The following is a 20,393-nucleotide window of genomic DNA, read 5'->3' as shown; positions in this document are numbered from 1 at the left end:
AGTTAGATTTAGTAACTGAAGCTGGGATGTCCAAATCTCATTGAAATCTGAAAGTCAAAGGGTACCCAATTCTAATACACTCCTTTGAAAATCCCAGGCTAAATTATTTTTGGTTATCAGACTTTAAGGTCATAAGGAACCACCATGATCATCTAGTCTGATGACCTGCTCATTGCAGGCCACAGAACCTCATCCACCCACTCCTGGCTCACAACCTCTGGCTGAGTGCTGAAGTCCTCAAATCATGACTCAAAGACTTCAAGTTACAGAGAATCTGCCATTTACACTAGTTTAAACCTGCAAGTGCCCCATGCAAAATAAAAAAACCTAGTTGTCTCTGCCAATTTGACCTGTGGGAAAATTTCTTCCTGACCGCAAATATGGTGATAGTTAATCCTCGAGCATGGGGCCAAGACTCACCAGCCAGACACTTGGGAAAGAATTCTCTGTAGTAACTCAGAGCCCTCTCTATCTAGTGTCCCATCACCTGACGTTGGAAATATTTATTGCTAGCAGTCGCAGATCAACTAGATGCCATTACAGGCAGTTTCAGTTTCATTAGACCATCCCCTCCATAAACTTATCAAGCTCAGTCTTTAAGTCAGTTAGGTTTTTTGCCCCCACTGCTCCCCGTGGAAGTCTGTTCCAGAACTTCACTCCTCTGATGGCATCAAGGCTGATTCCCCACTCTGGCACTTTGAGTACAGAAGCTGGGGGCCTGCAAGGATTCTAAAAATTAATACAGGCGAGTCTCATCTTCATAGAATCATAGAATATCAGAGTTGGAAGGGACCTCAAGAGGTCATCTAGTCCAACCCCCTGCTCAAAGCAGGACCAATTCCCAGCTAAATCATCCCAGCCAGGGCTTTGTCAAGCCGGGCCTTAAAAACCTCCAAGGAAGGAGACTCCACCACCTCCCTAGGTAACGCATTCCAGTGTTTTACCACCCTCCTAGTGAAATAGTTTTTCCTGATATCCAACCTGGACCTCCCCCACCGCAACTTGAGACCATTGCTCCTTGTTCTGTCATCTGCCACCACTGAGAACAGCCGAGCTCCATCCTCTTTGGAACCCCCCTTCAGGTAGTTGAAGGCTGCTATCAAATCCCCCCTCATTCTTCTCTTCTGGAGACTAAACAATCCCAGTTCTCTCAGCCTCTCCTCATAAGTCATGTGCTCCAGACCCCTAATCATTTTTGTTGCCCTCCGCTGGACTCTTTCCAATTTTTCCACATCCTTCTTGTAGTGTGGGGCCCAAAACTGGACACAGTATTCCAGATGAGGCCTCACCAATGTCGAATAAAGGGGAACGATCACGTTCCTCGATCTGCTGGCAATGCCCCTACTTATACAGCCCAAAATGCCGTTAGCCTTCTTGGCAACAAGAGCACACTGTTGACTCATATCCAGCTTCTCGTCCACTGTGACCCCTAGGTCCTTTTCAGCAGAACTGCTACCTAGCCATTCGGTCCCTAGTCTGTAACAGTGCATGGGATTCTTCCGTCCTAAGTGCAGGACTCTGCACTTGTCCTTGTTGAACCTCATCAGGTTTTTTTCTGCCCAATCCTCTAATTTGTCTAGGTCCCTCTGTATCCGATCCCTACCCTCTAGTGTATCTACCACGCCTCCTAGTTTAGTGTCATCTGCAAACTTGCTGAGAGTGCAGTCCACACCATCCTCCAGATCATTAATAAAGATACGCTGGGGTTACGTTCCACTGTCAGTGCGTAAAGCGAAAATTGCATATAGTCAAAATTACATTGAGTGTAATGGCGGGCGGAATCGCCCGCACTACAGGTACAGTATTTAAATTATTTTTCTCTCTCTTCTTTTTTTTTTTTGGTTTTGCCAACCGCGCAAAGCTGTATTCGCACATGTTAAATGTGCGTAAGATGAGACTCGCCTGTACTGGCCACTCCAGGCTGGTATTAAACTCCCACCGTTACAGCTTTTCTCTGACCTTGGATGTGTAGATGCTGAAACCACCCAAATGCAAATAAACCCTTTTTACCCAGGAAGGCAAACTTGGGAATTCCTCCCTATGGGGTATCCTCAGCCCTTTCATCCCCCCCCTCTGGGGAAGAGCTGAGAAAGAAAAACAAAGGAAATCAGCTGTTGCCACCAGCTAATTAAACCAAATATGCACAAAAAAACCCAATCCTGTTCTTAAAAACGATAAATTTTATTAAAAAGAAAAATACATCTGAAACTTAGGCTATTGCTAGATTTAAAAAGAGCAAATATAATTAAGCATCAAGAATGGTTTTCTTGAGGTCTAGTTTAATGGTTGCAGGCAAAACAAAAGCATTTGGGGGTCAGCCCAGAGGAGTCCACAGGCTTTACAGAAATAAGATAAACCTAATCAAGTCTTTCTAGACATTTTCTGATCTACTTATGTATTTGGGGTTTCAAATTGAGTAGTTTTAGGTATGATCTGGTGATTTTCATACCTGGTTCACAGCTTTTTACAGCATAGCTTCAGCCCTGTTTTGCTCTGTCCCCTCTCTCCAGAGAACAGACAGACAGACAAAGGGAAAGTTTTTTTCCCCAATTTTAAAAAGTTCTAGCCCTCCCATTGGCTCTTTTGGTCAGGTGCCCAACTTCCTTCCTTTTACCTATGGACTTGTTAACGCTTTACAGGTAAAAGTAAGTAGAAAACCACTAACAACAGAAATTGTGTAGCTAACTGGCTGGGTGTTCATAAAAGGGAGCTACCCCCACCCTTCATTTATCACAGATGGCTAGAAATCTTTGTCTAATTTCAAGCCTGAACTTGTTGATGGCCAATTTATATCCATTTGTTCTTGTGCCTGCATTGGCCCTTAAGTTAAATAACTCCTCTCCCTCCCTAGTATTTATTCCTCTGGTGTATTTATAGAGAGCAATCATATCTCCCCTCAGCCTTCTTTTGGTTAGGCTAAACAAGCCAAGTTCTTAAGTGTCTTTTCTTCTGATTATCTTAGTAGCCCTTCTCTGTGCCATCATGAGAAACTGACCTGACTTTGCAAAGAACAATTTATATCTGCGGGGTTATTGAAAAATGTGATGCCCGAATGAAAGTATTAAGCATGGAAAGAACCAAAGTGTATCGGATTAAAAATACTTGTTGAGGCACAAAGAATACTTGGATAAACAGACCAGATTTATTTATAAGTGTACAGGCAAACATAAAAGGGATCTAGCACAAAGGGTGGTTATGTACATAAGAAGCAACTTTTTTTTTTAGATTAGTGCTCTTAGCACAAAATGAAAAGATGTCAAAAGAAAAATTGTCATGGACAAAAGCTTTGATGATGGGGGAAAAAAACAAAAACAAAACATCTTTACTGGATCTGAAGTTTACAAAGCAAGGTTATACAACAGACTGGATTGTGAAATGGGAAACAAAGCATTTCAGAAACAGATATTGGAGGTAAGCACAATGTAGTCAGAGTAAGCATACACAATATGTACGGCCCTATCAAATTCACGGTCCATTACAATGAACATGGTTGCTGCCATATGACTTAATAGTTGGAGACAGGTCCTGGCTGATATCTGTAAGCTGGTTTGTGCTGTGGTGATCAAGGGTGACAAATCTGTGTAGTGGTAACGAGGCTTTGGCCTCCGGCGCATCCACGGGTGTCAACGTTGATTTTTTACATGTTTATTTTTAGTCCTAGTTGAGAGAAAGAGAACCATTATCCTTTGAGTAGTGTCTACAACATCTTCCTGAGAAAGGGCTTTGAGTAGACAGCGGTCTAAGTAGGAGAATATCATGACTCCTTGCTTGCAAAGGTGGGCCACCATGACCGCGAGAACCTTAGAGAACATCGGGGCACCGATGAGAGGCCAAAAGGCAGTGCACTGGGTGTATGGAGATATGAAAATATCCATCAAGGAGGTCGAGGGCCGAGAAACAGTCCCCTTGTTCCAGTGCTTGGATTATAGCTGCTAATGTGACCATCCTCGATCATTGAACATGTGGAGTTTCTTTAGGTCAAAAATGGGCCTCCATTCCCTGCTCTTTTTCTGAGAAAAGTAGTAGTGGGAATAAAAGCCTCTCCCCCTCTGTGTTGGGTGTGGTAGAATCAGTACTGACACAAGTGCAGTAGGTGATTTATTTTGTAGAAGGTGCTTGTGAGAAGGGTCCCTGAACAGGAACAAGGAGGTAGGGAGGATGGGGCGGTGGGGGTGGGGGAGAGAGGGCACAGAGGTAAATGGGACTGAGTAACCAATGTTTATAAATTTCTAATATTCATTTGTCCAAGGTGATGGTCTGCCATACTGGGTGGAATGGGATCAGGCAGTCTCCGAAAGGATGGATGATTGTTGATGGTTCCAGTGCTTGGAAATGGGGATGGCATCTCCGACCCTTGAGCAAAGTCTCAAAATTGCTATTTCAAGGAGGGTTGTTGGGATCTTGACGGCTGAGATGGGACTGGTCTATGTCTCTTAGGCCTCTGCCTCCATTTTTGTAGGTCATATTGTCTCTGTGGCTGGACATATGGGGGCAGGCCTTGACTGGTATTTCCCCAGCTTCCTTCTTTGTGCAGGTGTGTAAATGCGTAAAGACTGAAGAGTTGCCCTGGAATCCTTTAGGGCGTGGAAGGATTAATCAGTTTTGGCCGCGAACAATTGCTGGTGCTCAAAGGGAGGATCATTAACAGTAGATGGGACCTTCTTGGGAAACTCAGAGAGGTGGCATCACGAAGCCCATTGCATAACTTAAGCAGTGGTAATGGATCGTGTGGCTGTGTCTGCCACATCCAACGAAGCTTATAAGACCGTCCGTGCAAGGTGGTGGTCTTTTTTGTTATTTGGAATACAGTCAATAAAATTGGACATCTTAGAATCTTAGACTTAGAAATCTTAGACAATTTGTGTGGTTATATTTGGCCATCAAAGTTTTGTAATTGGTTATTCTGAATTGCTTAGTTCCTGACAAACAGGCTTTGTGCCCAAAGAGGTCTAACTGTTTCTAGTCCTTATTGTATCGGGTGATTCTGGAGTGGTGTTGTCTTTATTCACGGCCTCTACCACCAAGGAATTTGGTGGGGGATGTGAGAACAAAAAATCTATAGCCTTAGAAGGGACGCAATACTTTTTGACTGCTCTTTTACAAGTGGGTGGTATTGTTGCAGGGGTCTGCCAGATTATCTTGGCTGGGTCCACAAGTGCCTCATTTATAGGGAGCATAATCTTTGATGTTTATGTCTGTAAAATATCCAACAGTTTACGTTGAGACTCTGCAACTTCTTCCAAGGGTATTTTGAGCGAGTCAGCAATTCTTTTAAATAGCTCCTGGAACTGTTTAAAGTCAAAGTGGTGGAGGCATGACTGCTTTGTCTGGGGAGGATGAAGACAGATTGATTTGAGGTGTGACTTCCCGTTCCAAAGCTTCCTCCCATTCTTCAAAAGTCTCCTCCGGAGGCTGTACCTACTGAGGCTGATGAGGAGCACCACCTCCTCTCCCTGTAGGTGCTGGAAGGCCTAGAGTACTGGTGGCTGTATGGAGGCCATGGATTCCAATAAGGCCATTGCGGTGGGAATGGCATTGGTGGTGGCATCCATGGATGTCCATACCACCCTTGGGTATCACTTGGCTGATACCCAGATTGCTCTGGTGAACCTGGTCTGGTGGTCATGCAAATGAATAAGGAGTGGTCCCCTTCCTCTTCATCCTCATTGCTGGAAAAAAAGAGGGGCTGATCTCAGTGGTGATCTAGATTGGCATGGTACTGAGCATGCTGGAGTAACATCAGTATGAAGAAGAGGAGATTCTGGTGTTGCATAGACTAGCAAGTTCTTGCGATGAAGGAACTGACGTGGTACCGCAAGCCTTGATACAGATGATGGTGTTGTAGACAGTACTGCTGATGTCGCTGTGCTATGCATTAGGGGACCAGTAGATGGCACCATAGACTGTAGCGATGTTGAGCTTCTTGGTGCCAGATATTTAAGAGGCTACATCGGTACTGAGGAGGAGGAGGAGGAGGAGGAGGAAGGCGTCTCTCGGTCACTCTTCTCAGAGCCAGCCTCCTTAAGGTCTTTGGCTTACACAGAATCAGTAGTACCGTAAGATCCTGTTGACTTGTAGGTGCTCAACTACGCCGCAGTCGGTATCAAGTGTGTTGAACGAATCAGGGATTGCTTCGTTTTGGCTGGTTCCCTGGAAGGGGAATTTGTTGCCTGCTTTTTTCCCCACCTTTTTTGAGGACTGATTTCCTCTGAGGGTGGCAGGGATGGTCTCTCAGATTCACCTAAAGTTGAGCACCCAAAGGGACACTCCTCGAAGAAGAATTTGTCATTATGTGAAAGGTTAAAAATGATCATCCTGCCATCTTTCACCTACTCTGGATTTAAGATTTCAAACATAGCATGCCCCTGATAAGGTGACAAGGTCAGTGTGGTAACATATTTTACTGAACCAATTTATGTTGGAGGGAGACAAGCTTTTGGGCTTACACAGAGGTCCTTCAGGTCTTGAAGACTAGCTGTATGTAAGCTCAAAAGCTTTTCTCTCTCACCAACAGAAGTCAGTCCAATAAAAGATATTACCCCACCCACCTTGTGTATCTAATATCCTGGGAACCAATGTGCCTACAATAACACTGCACACAAGGATAAGGTGCACAGGGAAAAGAAGATGGGGCCAAGAAAGCAGAGATTTGTTAATCAGGAAGGTGTCCTTATTTCATAGTGTAGTTCACCTCTGAAAAAGTGACTGAGCCTTAGATCACTTAATCTGGGATAGCGAGAAGATAAAAGAACCATCCGAACACACCTTCTCAAAAATAGTATCAGAATTACTTAGGTGAGAGAGTCGATCCTTGGTAGTTTTAGGCTAAGAAATTAGCTATATGATTTAAAACAAAACAAAAAACAAACAAACAAAAAAAACTACTAAAGGACCCCATGACCACTTGCTCTTTGCCAGTTACAAAATTGAAAATAAAGGTACATTTGAAAGAGTGGTTTTCCTCAGCCAGATTAGAAGAGGCAATGAATCGATGGGGGGTGGGGACAAAAGCAAATATGTTTTACTGTAATTGAGCAGAATGAAAAGATGACCTTTTCCTTAATATCAATAACCTATAAAGCTACTAACTCAAATTTGTAAAATAGGTTTCCAGTTTATTGCAAATTTCTATTTAACTGTTTTTTAAAAACAACATAGCTGGCCTGGAAAAGGCTTGAATACTAAACCGCTGGTAATTCCCCCTTTAGTTGAGGAATAAATTGCACAGAACACTAAGTGACTCTCTTTACTCTTGGGGAGGTGTGAAGAAAAATTTCTGGAAAGTGTTGGGATACATTCTTTTCTCAGTGCAGAGAATCAGTTCTCTTTCATGTCAGCTTATTATTTCAGAGTGTGGAACTTATAGGTTTCAACCACTTACATCAAGCATTGTGTAGAAAAGGAGTGGAGAGCCTGAGGGAGGAATAAAGATGATAGACACCTACTTGACTTCCTCTTCACCTAACTGCTTCAGTATTTCCAACTTTTTCAACCCTTGCAGTTGCTCTAGCTGAGGACCAATCGATTGGTACATGGCAGATCATTTCAGGAGGCAGAAGCAAAAGGTTATTTTATCCTTTCTGGAAAATGGTTTGCTGCCTAGGAGTTTTATGATACTCTGGGACTGTAGGTTTTCTTCCTTGCCAGCTGGGGAGACAGAGCTAGTGCAGAGATTTAAGAGTGTAGATACTACTCTTGCGGGGGAGAAGCAAAATTCATTACTAGTGCCTTCCCTTAATCCAGTCACTGGCTAATTCAATCCTCCCCTTAATTTTAGAATTAAGTCATTTGTATTATAAAAACAATTCTTGCCCTTTATTTTGATAACTTTCGTAAGGATGACTGGATAATGCAAATCACTGCCCATAGAAAACTATCAATCAACAGGCAGCATTTTCTACACAACAGCTCTCAAAATTTTACTTGAAAAGAATATGAATTGCTTTGGATGGAAACACTGTCACATGGGCAGACAACTGGCAGAAAAGTCATATATAAAAGGGAACCCATTTGGAACGTGGTGCCAGTTCAGTTCTGACAAAACAAGCATTGATCAACCAACAAAGTTGGCTCAGCCTTGACAGTACTGGCTGCACACTCTCCTCCTCAGCTCTTTTTTGTGGAATTATCTGTCATTCTTAGGTTTTCAGGCAGAGAGAAACTTGCAGGATATGGGGCAAGAGCCCTCACTCAGCCCAACATATGATTTGGTTAAAAAAGTGAGCAATCTGATTAAAGAAAAGGCATTAGATTAGTTATGGAGATTTCCTTCAGTTTTGCAGAAGGCAGAAAGTCAGGAAAAATAAATGTCTGTGCCAAGACTGCAGACAGAACAGAACTGGCAGGTTTCCCATAAAGAGTCAAGTCACTACCCCGTGCCTGAAAGGTCTGATACAGCCTCTTTCTGTAGAGCAGAGGAATGGTGAGCCCAACTACAAAAGAATTTCCCTCCAGCAATTGTTAATGTCAATTGTTGAATCTTCTTACTAAATGGGAGTTTCCATGTTAATGTATTCTAACTACTAAGCAATTATTTTAAATCCTCAGCATAGAGAGCACAGTCTAGAATACAAAAAGGTATTTATATCTTTGACCAAGTGAAAATGAAACTCTTTAAAAAAAAAAAAAAAAAAGGAAAAAAGAAAGCCGTAGCAAGGATTACAATAATTTCTCATCAATAAGCTTCTTTCAAAAAGGACATTTGAAAAAAACCCCACAAAGCTGAAAGCAGCATGTTTAATATCACCTGCATGTCAGGAGTATTATTCTAGAGAACACAGATACAAATACAAGAAGCTAGCCTTTAAAGGAGACTGATTTGTGCTCATTGGTTAAACTCTCCAAATGCACAAACAAGTGCGCCAAACCCTTTATTAGCACCTTGACTGGCTTTTTATCTAGATAACTAGAACTATAGAATTCAGATTATTAAACAGAGGTCATCTATTCTTATGAGAAAACCTTAAGGATTTTGAAAGTAATCAGACTGGAATGAAACTAAAAGTTCCACCTAATCTTATTTGTGTCTGTTTTATGAGGAGAGTCTGAAACTTTGTGTATTAAATCCAACATGAAATTTTAAAAAGTAAAGAAATTTGATTAAAAACTACTACTTGAGCCATTAAAAAAAGAGAAGTAATATTACTTGGGGAATACTCAACATTAAACAAACATTGAAGTGTTCAGACTTAGCATCTTTCATGTTTGAAGTCCTGTTCCACAAAAAAAAACAGCTTCAGTAACTAAAAATATAGTTAATTCTGGTCTTCCACATTTTAATTTTCAGGAATCTGTATCTTGATTAGTGAATCTGTTCCACTTTTAGTGGTGACTAGTGAAAACTAAAGGATTCTGCCCAATCCTAGCAAAACATGAGAGACTCAAGTACGAGATTATGAGGAGCAGAACTTGTTGGATAAAGGACATGAACACCAGCTTCTCAAAGGGCTTGTCTCCTCATGAAAGCTAATCTGGAATAATTGAGAGCAATTGTATCTCTTGCAGTAACACTGTCATGAGCGAGATCTCTGAAGAGTAACAGAGAAGGGAGATTGGGGGGGGGGGATAAATTGGAGTGTATATCAGATTTCCACCATGCTTAGGACCCACCCGTCTGTTGTGATGTGGGGCCCAGGTATGACAGAAGTGAGACAGGTGGTTTGGAAAAATTGGGGAAGACAAGGATGGCCCTCTTAGAGCTGGCAGTCTGCTCTTGACCAACTCATCAAAGTGAGCTCTTGGAGGATGCCACCTGCCTTGAAGAACAGGCTGCTCCAGAAGTAGAGGGTGGTGGTAGGCAACTTTGTAACCTCTGTTAGTTCTCCTTGGCAGGTCCTGGGCTTGATAGGCAAAACCCTGAGAATGCTGTGACTGGTGATGATGGAATGACTTATTTCACTGCAGGGGTGTGAATGCCCAGAGGTTTCAGGGATACTCTAAAGCAGAGGTAGGCAACCTATGGCACGTGTGCCAAAGGCAACACGCGAGCTGATTTTCAGTGGCACTCACACTGCCCGGGTCCTGGCCACCAGTCTGGGGGGCTCTGCATTTTAATTTAATTTTAAATGAAGCTTCTTAAACATTTAAAAAAAACCTTATTTACTTTACATACAATAGTTTAGTTATATATTATAGACTTATAGAAAGAGACCTTCTAAAAACGTTAAAATACATTACTGGCAAGCGAAACCTTAAATTAGAGTGAATAAATGAAGACTCGGCACACCACTTCTGAAAGTTTGCCAACCCCTGCTCTAGAGTCTTTGAGACTGTACAGAATCTCAGTTGTTTTTTTTTAGCAGAGTGATGGCCCTTCAAATGAGAGATCCTGGACTGTTTGTTGCACCTCTAGAGGGAGGCCAGAAGAGTGTAACCAAGACACAAGCCTCATTGTGATGGCAGAAACCACGCCAGGAGCTGCAAAATCTGCTTTGCCGAGACTTGCCTGTATGCTTATGTATAAATATTAAAGACAGAGCTAAATTCTCAAACTATTAATTATAGTTAAATAATTAATTCCAGTTCTTAACTATGTAACTAAACAGAATTTTCTTGAAGTCTTTTAAATATGTAAATCCCATCCCACATATATTCTGGAACAAGTTTTCCACTACTAGAAGTATCTTGAAATTAAGTGATTAGTGGGACAAGCAAGCACACTCACTCTGCTCAGCATCCTAGTCTTCAGAACTTAAAAATTCCTTGCACTCTGGAAATTGTCAGAGCTGTGAGTATATACCAAAAAAGAACACTAAAGCAACTGTGTGAAGATATCATCTGAGGAACCAAATTGCGGCCGTTTTCATAGTGTACTGAGACCCTTAAAAGGTATATCTACACAGCTTCTGGGTGCACATCTTGCAGCCTGTGTTATTTGGGCTCATCATACTAGTGTGCTAAGAACAGCAACATGGATTTTATGGCTTGGGCTGGAGCTCAGGCTCTGAAACCCTGGGTGGGCTTCAGAGCTCAATCTCAAACATCAAAGCAATGTCTCCACAGCTATTTTTAGCACGCTAGCCCAAGTTCCTCAAGCACAAGTCTGTCGACCTGGGCTGCAAGATTCGCTCCCAGAAGCCGTGCAGACATACCCACAGAGTGATGGAGGCCATTCATTTAAAAACTGTTGTCACTGGTTCCTCAGAAGACATCCTCAAAGTATTGCTTTACCATTCTCTTTACTGCAAGAGCTTCAAAGGCTATTATTGTCAATAATGACAATTTCTGAAGAGTAGGTGAGAAAATTCCTTGATGCTCTCAAATAATCTGCTGAATTGGGACTGAGCATCAGGATTGCATTTACTGGTTCCAATTAGTGTCAATTAATCTTTAAAGAAACTATTCTCATTTCTATTTCAGTACAGCCTAAAAACCCCTATCAGTGATCAGAGGCAGTGAGATCATACTTCTTATGGTGGTATGAGTAAATGGCTGCAATGTCTTCCAAATTCTAAATTTTTTTTTAAATAACCTGGAAAGGAGAAAAACACACACACACACACACAGTTGGACTTGTGCCTTTTATGATGAGTAAAGGCAGCAAGAAGGGATGTTTTTAGTTGGTTTTTAAATATTTTTTCTGCTTGTTTTTTGTTACAGTAGACACTCAAGGTCTCATTTATTCTTCCATGTGTCCAGGAAGATGAAGGATAACTGGAGAACTGGTAGGTTTATAACACCAGAGACAATGCAAGTGAAGCCTGATTAAGACTGAAAGTGCTTTAATGCAGACTGTTTAGAGGGAGGGAGGGAGGGTGTGTGTGTGATCTATTGAACAGCAAATACCTACGACATGCTTGGGAGGAAAAAAAAACAGTTACACGTTCAGTTAGAAGTTGAGAAAGCTCAGTCCACACTGAATATCCCAGAAGTGCCCATAAAACCAAACTCTGTATTCCTATTATTTCTAAAGTAAAAGCAAGCAGAAAAAAATTCTACAATTTAAAACAAAACAAATCTGCAGGCCTTTATTCATAGGATTAAAAAAAAGGGGGGGTGGGGGGGGGGGATGAGGAGTACATACCAATTTCCTCCCCTTTGCAGGTAACTTTATTCCATAGCTGTGAACACAAACCATTCCCTCCATTCTCTCCAACACACAAAATTCAGAAACATCACTATTAGGTAGGATATCTCAAAAATATAGTGTACCTATATATAGCTTGTCTGAGGTTCTCCTATAACTCTATAGCAGCAGGTACATGGGTGCGTCCATTGCTGTGCACCCGGCTATTTCACTTTTTTGTCTGAAGTTTGGTTAAATTGTTAGTGTATATCTGCACTCAGAGTTAAAAGCTTTCATCTGTGTATAATCACCCCTAAACACTGTAAATTGAAAACTGTGCTCAAATATTCTGGCCATGTCTACACTACCACTTAAATTGATAAAGGGATGTGAAAAACACCCCTCCTCCCTCCCTGAGCAACTTAGTTTCACTGGCATAAGTGCTCATGTGCCCAGTGCTACGTTGGCAGGATAATTTCTCCTGCCAACACAGCTACCGCTGCTTGGTTTGGTAGTTTTATTATATCGACAGAAGAGCTCTCTTCTGTCAGCATAGAGAGGCTACACAAGTGGCGCAGCTGCATTGGTACAGCTGTGCTGCTGTAAGATTGCTAACATAGACATGACCTTAGTTTACCTAAACTATTCAGAAGGCAAAAAAACCCTCCTCAGGCTCAACCCTGAGCATTCCTGCAAGATATGGAGCGCCCTCAACTCAAAGATGAGGATGCTTATCATTTCATAGGAACACTCAGTACCTTGCAGGATTGAGCTCCTTATGAGTCAACAGTTCTGGAAAGAGTATATTTAAAAATGCAAAGAACTGTGTACATTTGTATACTGCCCTTTCACATTTAAGATAACTTTTAGTATAGTGTTCATATCACCTGAGTTTGGAAAAAGCTGTGCGAGATTCTTTTATTAAGAATCACTTTCAAATTTCCTTTATAAAAAAGTTATAATGTTTTAAATATATTTAAAAAAATTTTAGGACAACATACCTGCTTTTTAATTCCATAATCCTCACTTGCTTCAGCTTTCATTTTTTCAATTTTTTCTTCTTGCTGTTTTGCTTCTTTTTCATACATAACTTTCTCTTTTACCAACCTGAAAACAAATCAAATGAGATAAATAATAAAGTGAGATTAAGCTGTATAATTGGAAAATGACATCTTACCCGACAAAAATAAAAATACAGCAAGCCTTCAAGAGGCTGCTGTCTAGTTTTATAAAAGTTAAATTCTTGATCTTTTAACTAAGGATCTAAACCCAAGGGGATAATAGAAAGTATATCTATTTTAATTCTGGCTTTATATTAAATAACATGGATTACTTAAACCAATATTCACTTAAGACATAGTCTGCTACTCTGTTTCAAATATTAGACAAACAAAATGAAGTAGTAAATTCCAAGCTGCCACGTGCTTTATTGATAGAGGAGAAACACTTGTGGTCTGCAATGATGGATTCCAAGTCACAAAAGACAACTGCTCAGATTCAAGTCATGTGGGTTTTGAGCACAGATGTGTTACACAAGGCAAAGTGTATAATAAGCTATGTTTGCATCTCAAAGATAACACTTTTTCAGAACAGTCCAAGAAACAATTAAAAAAAAAAGATTACTAACCTGTTCTACAATTATTGTTCTTTGTGATGCATTGCATGGCCATTCCACTTCAGGTGTGTGCACCAGAGTTGGAAATTTTTCCTTAGCAGTATCTGTTGGAGCGGCACATACACCCTCTGCTGACTCATATTGCTATGGGACAGTACAAAAGGGTGGAACCTGACTTCCCTCAGTTCCTTCTTACCTGAGAGACTCCTATACAGAGGGGAAGGAGAATGGTCATAGAATGGATACGTGCAACACAACTCCAAGACCAGTTACAGAACTAGTTAGTAACAGTTTTTTCTTCGAGTGATTGCACATGTCCATTCCACTTCAGGTGACTCAAAACCAGTTCAAACCAGAGGTGGGTTTCAGAATCTACCTGAACAAGAACCGAAGGACTTCTTGTCCGAACTTGACATCATCTCTGGAATGCTGAGAGATGGCATAAAGAGTTGTAAATGTATTCACCAATGACCAAGCTGCAGCCCTACAACTGTCTGATATTGGCACTTGAGCTAAAAAAAAGGTGCAAAAGTTGCTTGAGATCTTGCCATGTGTGCTCCCATCTTGCTTGATGGGGTTATGTTGGCAATGTCATAACACATACATATGCAGGAAAAAATCCATGACAAGCTCCTTTGTGTTGAGACTGTAATGCCCTTCATCCTGTTTGCAACTGCTACGAACAGTTGGTATGACTATCTAAACCAGTGGTCCCCAAACTTTTTCCCTTGTGCCCCCCTTACCCGTCTGTTCTGTCCCCCCCAGAACTGGGCTGTGGTTCCAGGAAGGGGGAGACGCAGCCAGGGGTAAGGGGGCTGGTAGCTGGGGCCCCGGGCGTGGGGTCGGCAGCCAGGGTCAGGACCAGAGCTGGGTGGTGCTCACTGCGCACCCCCATGGGGGCTGGCCCAGGCCCCAGACATACTTCCCCCCCCCCCGAACATTCCTCTGAATGCCCGAGGGGCATGCCCCACAGTTTGGGGACCTCTGATCTCAACAATCTGGTTCTGTCCAAATAAAAAGCTAATGCCTTTTTGACATCCAAGGCATGGAGTCTCTCCATCCTTCTGAGAATAGGGCTTAGGAAAGAAAATCAGTAAGTATATTCCTTGACTGAGGTGGAATTCCAACACTACTTTTGTCCACATCTGAAATTTGTGACTAAGTAAACTTTGCCCTTATAAAAGTTTGCGTAAGGAGGCCTCTACCAGTCCAAGGATCCAGGTCCCCAGATCAACACAGGACCACTGCTGGGTACCAGGAGTAGGATCCTCTGGAGGAAGAGGAGTGATGCCTTCTATCCTTGGAGCGAGGGGCATAGGAACATACCTTAGAGCAGTGGTTCTCACAACCTATTTACCACTGTGGGCCGCATCCAATACTACCTGTATGGCCTTGAGGGTGTCACATGGGCCAAAGCTGTGCGCTAATTGGGCCGTAGGTTGAAAACCACTGCCTCGGAGGAAAAAAATCAGAGTCACCTGACCAGAGATGCACTGTACCATAAGGTGTCAAGATTCGATGGCGTGTCCCCAGAGAGGTCAGTACCAGGGACAGTATACTGATTTTGCCTCTGGAAGGCACCAGGCGAGGATGCAGTGGACAATCTGAAGTCTGCCACGGAGCTGAGGGCTTGACCTTACTTGTAGGTAAGTCGATAAAGTCTGAGAATCAATCAGTACTGGACAACTTGTCTCCTATGCTGCTGGAGAATCTGATACCAAGAGATTTAACAGGTCTTGCACAGCAACAGCCTCTGGTGTCATCAGTACCGAAAGGTTCTCCTGCTGCTGCCGCATTCAAGGGGTCAGTAGCTTAACAGGTGTAGGCCTCAATGACATAGGCACTGGTACTAGAGTCAAAAACCCTGAATAAGAAAGTCAGTACCAGGGAGCACTTCTTCCCAGAGGTTACTCTGCCCTGCTCTCCAGTTTGCTTGCTGGTAGACAGTACTGGGGACCTCAATCTTTTGGAAGAGGTTGGGTCCTTTGAGGCATGCTGTCTGTTGCTTCTTCCTCACTACCAGGAAAGGGGAAATGCTGCAATGTTCACTAACTGGCGTAGAAGTACTTGGTGCCCACCCTGAGTGGGACAGTTCAGACAGTGGACACAAGGTGGCCTCATGAGAAGGAGACAAAGCCTCACCTTCCTTTTTTGCTCCAGGACTTGAAATGCCAAGAGATTTGACAGTGGTCCTAGATGTGACCCTCATTCGGCATTTGGAATGAGGGTTACTTATTGGCATAGACTTGCAGCCGATGCAAGGCTTAAAGCCTGGAGGCTGAGCATGCCTCAGTACTGACAGTCAGCACCCAGAACAAGCACGAACTGACAATCTAAGCAAAACTAAATAAAATAACTAAAGGTCTAATTAACTACTGAGAAGTACACTACGTATATATAAAGAATCATTCTTGTGAAAGACAGAACACTTGCAAAGCAAGCAAACACACATTGACTACCAATCATGGGCAGTCAGAGATAACTGAGGAGGATCGGAAGCCATCCTTTATATCACTGCACAGCAGCATGAGGCAGTTGAGGATACATGCACCGCCCCAACAGGGTACCACTAAAGGAAAAAAAGTCTCCTACTTTGGAGCACTGGGCATCCCCACACCTGAAGTAGAATGGACATGTTCAATTACTCAAAGAACTGTAATTACATAAGAATGGCCCTACTGGGTCAGACCAAAGCTCCATCTAGCCCAGTATCCTGTCTTCTGACAGTGGCCAGTGCCAGGTGCCCCAGAGGGAATGAACAGAACAGGTAATCATCAAGTGATCCATCCCCTGTCACTCATTCCCAGCTTCTAGCAAACAGAGGCTAGGGACACCATTCCTGCATTAAAATTCTCATTTTAATGTAGATAATACTTTAAAAGACAGTGTAATCACCTCCACTATTTAGGTTAGGAGTTCAGACTCTGATAGCATGAACCATATATTAATACAGAGATGTCTTGCACATGACCTCCCTTCCCTGTGGTAATTACAGCAATGCTTTATATGGAAAACTAAATTAAGAAAGTCTCTTATATTTTTAATCTTCTTTTAATGCAATTTCATAGGTGCAAATTAGCAGGAGGAGCAAGCCCATGTGACCAGCCAATTCTTCAGTTCAAGACAACAGTTCAAGAATCTCTTTTCTAGATCATAGTTACATTTCACACCACAGAAGTGAGTAGATGTAATTCCACACATCAAATTTGACCACAAAATAATATTACTAAGTCAACTTCCCAAACACAGCATCTCCATAGTATCAAGGTTCTTAAAATGTTTGCTCCAAAAGGGCCTTTGCAAACTCGGAATCCCAGAACTAGTATGTATCATGGTAAGTAGTGGACCCATAATTTAACCTTGATAACTAGCACCAGCATATGGGAAATTTTCTTAAAATCTGTTTGATCAAAGGGAGACAACACACCCACTTTTTAGCCTTAACACTGGACCAAGATTTGGAAACTGGGTGCTCTTTGATATAATCCCCCTTTTCCAGCAAACCCTTAAGATCACCTCGAGTAAATTCAAGTCCAACAACTATAGCACTAAAAAGATTCCAGTTTAATAGAATTCCTTGTAGTTTGCGATATGTTCTCAACATAAAATAACCCAGTGTGCTGCCAAAAACTATGTACCACAAACTCACATTAGCACCAGTAATAAAGTAAAAGTGGACTTATCTGGCTGGCCAGCTGGCTGATCAAAAGTGACTATTATTGAGCAAATTCAGACACCAACTGCTCTGGTTTACTATATGATTCTATTATGATGACCAAACAAGAACGATTTGTATGGATACTAGAGATTTGAACAACATGGATTAGGGCTTTTGCTGGTATAAAAATATCATAAAACCCCACACCCTTAACCAACATTAACGTACCGATCAAAACTTCCATTATAATATTTACCTGTATTACTTTGTCAAAATAGTGACTGCTAAAAATCAAGTTAGGGGAAAAGATGAAAGAAGGTAAACTGGAATGGCCTGATAGGGTCACAAATACTTTGGAGTAGCAGTAAACCTTTCTAAACACCAGTTCTGGACCTGGCATCAGCATCAAAAAAGTACAATTTTATAAAAGACTGGATAACTTTATGATCAGGATGGAATGCTTTAGGTCAAGGCAATAATATTCTTTTGTTTGTTAAGTTTCCTAAAAAAAGTTAATTTTTCTGTCATTAACTGTGTAATTAACTGTGAGATAGCGGACTTTTGAATTACTGTACCCAAATTCTTAATAGGTTGTTTGATGTAAAATATTTAAACTTATTAAAATTAAATGTCTAAGCATTATTGTTACAATTAAACTCAACTGCACCACTAAAACGAACACTTTAGAATTTGTCTGTATTAGCTAAAAAAAGCTAACTTAAGCTTGTTATGTATGAAAACATAAGCGACAATCAACTAATGTTTATATTCATAAACCAACTCTAGAATCAGTGACACTACAAACTATAGCCATACAAGCCCTCTCTTAGCAAATAAAAAGGTTTGTTTCTCCAATCATATAAGGACAACTGAAAAACCCCTGGAAGCTCACTAAGGTGCAAGCTAAACACATCAGAAGCAGGGTTTGCTGGCCCTGTTGTAGGTAAAGCTCCTCTCTAGGAAATAAAAATAAGTTTTAAAACACCACATACACTTTGGAACTTGCTTACAAATTTTTAGGTCACCAATATTAAAACACTGGTTTAAACTGTGATAAACATTACTGCCTTATTATAAAAGGTAGAAGAAAGACTGGACTCACGTTTTCAGAATTTCCACATTTTTGAACAGACTACTCAGTGTGATGAAAGTATTTTATAAGTTACGGCTATTGGGCTGGCAAGTACTTTGCGCCTTATTTACCCCATCTCATGAACTGTTGTAAGAAGATAAGCATCCTCAAGTGTATGGCTGATGAAAGGATATTTACATATTATAAATGTTCGTACAATTACAGTATACTATGCCAAAATAATTTACTGTACTGCATACACACAATTTGCACTTTTGAAAATAACCACCGTTCAACCACCACTCCTTACAACCAAAAAGGCAGGACCATATTTTATGGCCCAGCTTAAGAAAAAAAGATACCAGCAAGATAAATATAGTAAGCAACATTTTTCAAGCCTAGATACTCATGATGTTAGCTCCTAAATCTACATGTAGGCACCTATTTCTGTTTAAGTACTAAACATGGATTTAAAAGTGGAACTTTAAGCACTCAGCTTTGAAAAATGTGGCCAAAATATTTTAACCATTACCACTGTTGCTAACTCCTTAGATTACAATATTAAAACTGAAATAGCGACAATTTTTCATGACTGATATCTACCTTCTGCATTCCACTCACCTTGATTACCACAGTTAGACTAGCAATTTCACTTTCCACCTCTCACGCACACTACTGATGTTTGCATTCACACCACTGAAAAGTTTTGATTTCAAACATTTCTCTTAGTGGACTGTTCTAAAGTATCATTAAGCCATTTCTATTTACGTATGTAACCTGTCCTATTTTTTCCCCCTCTTAATCCCATTTTTTAAAGGGAGGAGCATACCTTAATTTATTAGCATTTTCTCAAAAACAAACAAAAAAATATTTGGTTATGGCACACAAAAGTAGTCAAAACTAAATACTGTACTTTGGTGACCTCTAACTAAAAACGTCAGCAAAACTAATTGCGAACAAAATTATTGCCCTGATAACGCTCCCCCTTCCTCCCTGCACTTCCTGTCTCTGCATGTTTCATCCACTTCAAAGAGGTTATAATAGCAATTATGATAGATCCTTCACTACTGCCCCTGCACCCATGTGAAGACAAAATAAAAAAAGTGTTCAGGAGTATTGGGATATATGATATGATTTCTTTAACAGCCAGTATATATGACATAAAATATAAGTCATAGTAAATTAAAAGGGTTGATGTAGTAAATGAGACAATCCAGAATTAATAGGGGGTAAAAATCTCTTTAGATTACATTTTTCTTATAACAATGCATAGTTAATGTTTTTGTTCTTTATTATAAATAGTTCTCTGAAACATATTGGATTGTTTCAGAATAGTAAAATTAATATCGTACTTTTTAAGTCCCGTGTTCATACTTAAACTACACGAACTATGTCTCACTTAATAATCAATGACATTATGAACAGTACGATACCTTTGTAAATAAGTTTAAAATCACAGTTCTGTATAGCATATTGCATGCTATATACTTGCATGTTTGACAAAAGTGGACTACGATAGTTCTACGGCCAATATTTTCAAACCTGCGTGCCTAAAGTTAGGGACCTAAATTCCTATTTATGAAACTTAAAATAGCCTGATTTTCAGAAGTGCGGAACAACTACAATTTGCATTTCAGTCCATAGGAAACACAGGTGCTCAGCACCATTTAAAAAGATATATTTCAATCCCTATCTAGATTACTTAATAGGTGCCTGAAGTCCCTAACTTTAGACACCCCAGTTTGAAAGTTTTGGCCTACACCACAGTATATACCCTCTCAAAGATACATTAAGACCTTTTGTATTCTGTGGAACTATAGCTATTTTCCTTTTCATTTATACAACTAAACATGTCAGATATTCTGGCAACTTCACTTCTAAACAATAATTCTTACATTTATTTAGATTACCACTAGTACAAGCAAGGCATCAAACTGCTGCACAAATAATTTAAAATATCACAGAAAAGATATAAAATATTTAAAGATCCAGAAGAATGTGGGACAAATAAGAACACTAACACCAAGCTAGGAAATTCAATTTC

General features: G+C 40.8%; 1 protein-coding gene and 1 long non-coding RNA gene across 2 annotated transcripts in view; one reads left to right on the top strand and one right to left on the bottom strand.

Moving 5' to 3' along the window:
* The window catches only part of LOC135972356 (uncharacterized), a 45,719-nt gene extending 32,774 nt beyond the window's left edge, over positions 1–12,945 (top strand). Inside the window, exon 3 of the long non-coding RNA XR_010588785.1 lies at positions 10,299–12,945. This is a non-coding gene — a long non-coding RNA (uncharacterized LOC135972356). The remainder of the gene's footprint in view (positions 1–10,298) is intronic.
* Positions 1–20,393, bottom strand: part of TBCA (tubulin folding cofactor A) — a 56,364-nt gene that overhangs the window by 5,896 nt on the left and 30,075 nt on the right. The window contains exon 2 of the mRNA XM_005288299.4: positions 13,006–13,111. Within this exon, the coding sequence (XP_005288356.1) occupies positions 13,006–13,111 (106 nt within the window). The remainder of the gene's footprint in view (positions 1–13,005; positions 13,112–20,393) is intronic.

This window comes from Chrysemys picta, chromosome 6 (assembly GCF_011386835.1).
Source record: "Chrysemys picta bellii isolate R12L10 chromosome 6, ASM1138683v2, whole genome shotgun sequence".
NCBI classification, from domain to species: Eukaryota; Metazoa; Chordata; order Testudines; family Emydidae; genus Chrysemys; species Chrysemys picta.
The sequence above is the reverse complement of the archived record's forward strand: the minus strand, read 5'-3'. Positions and strand labels throughout refer to the sequence as shown.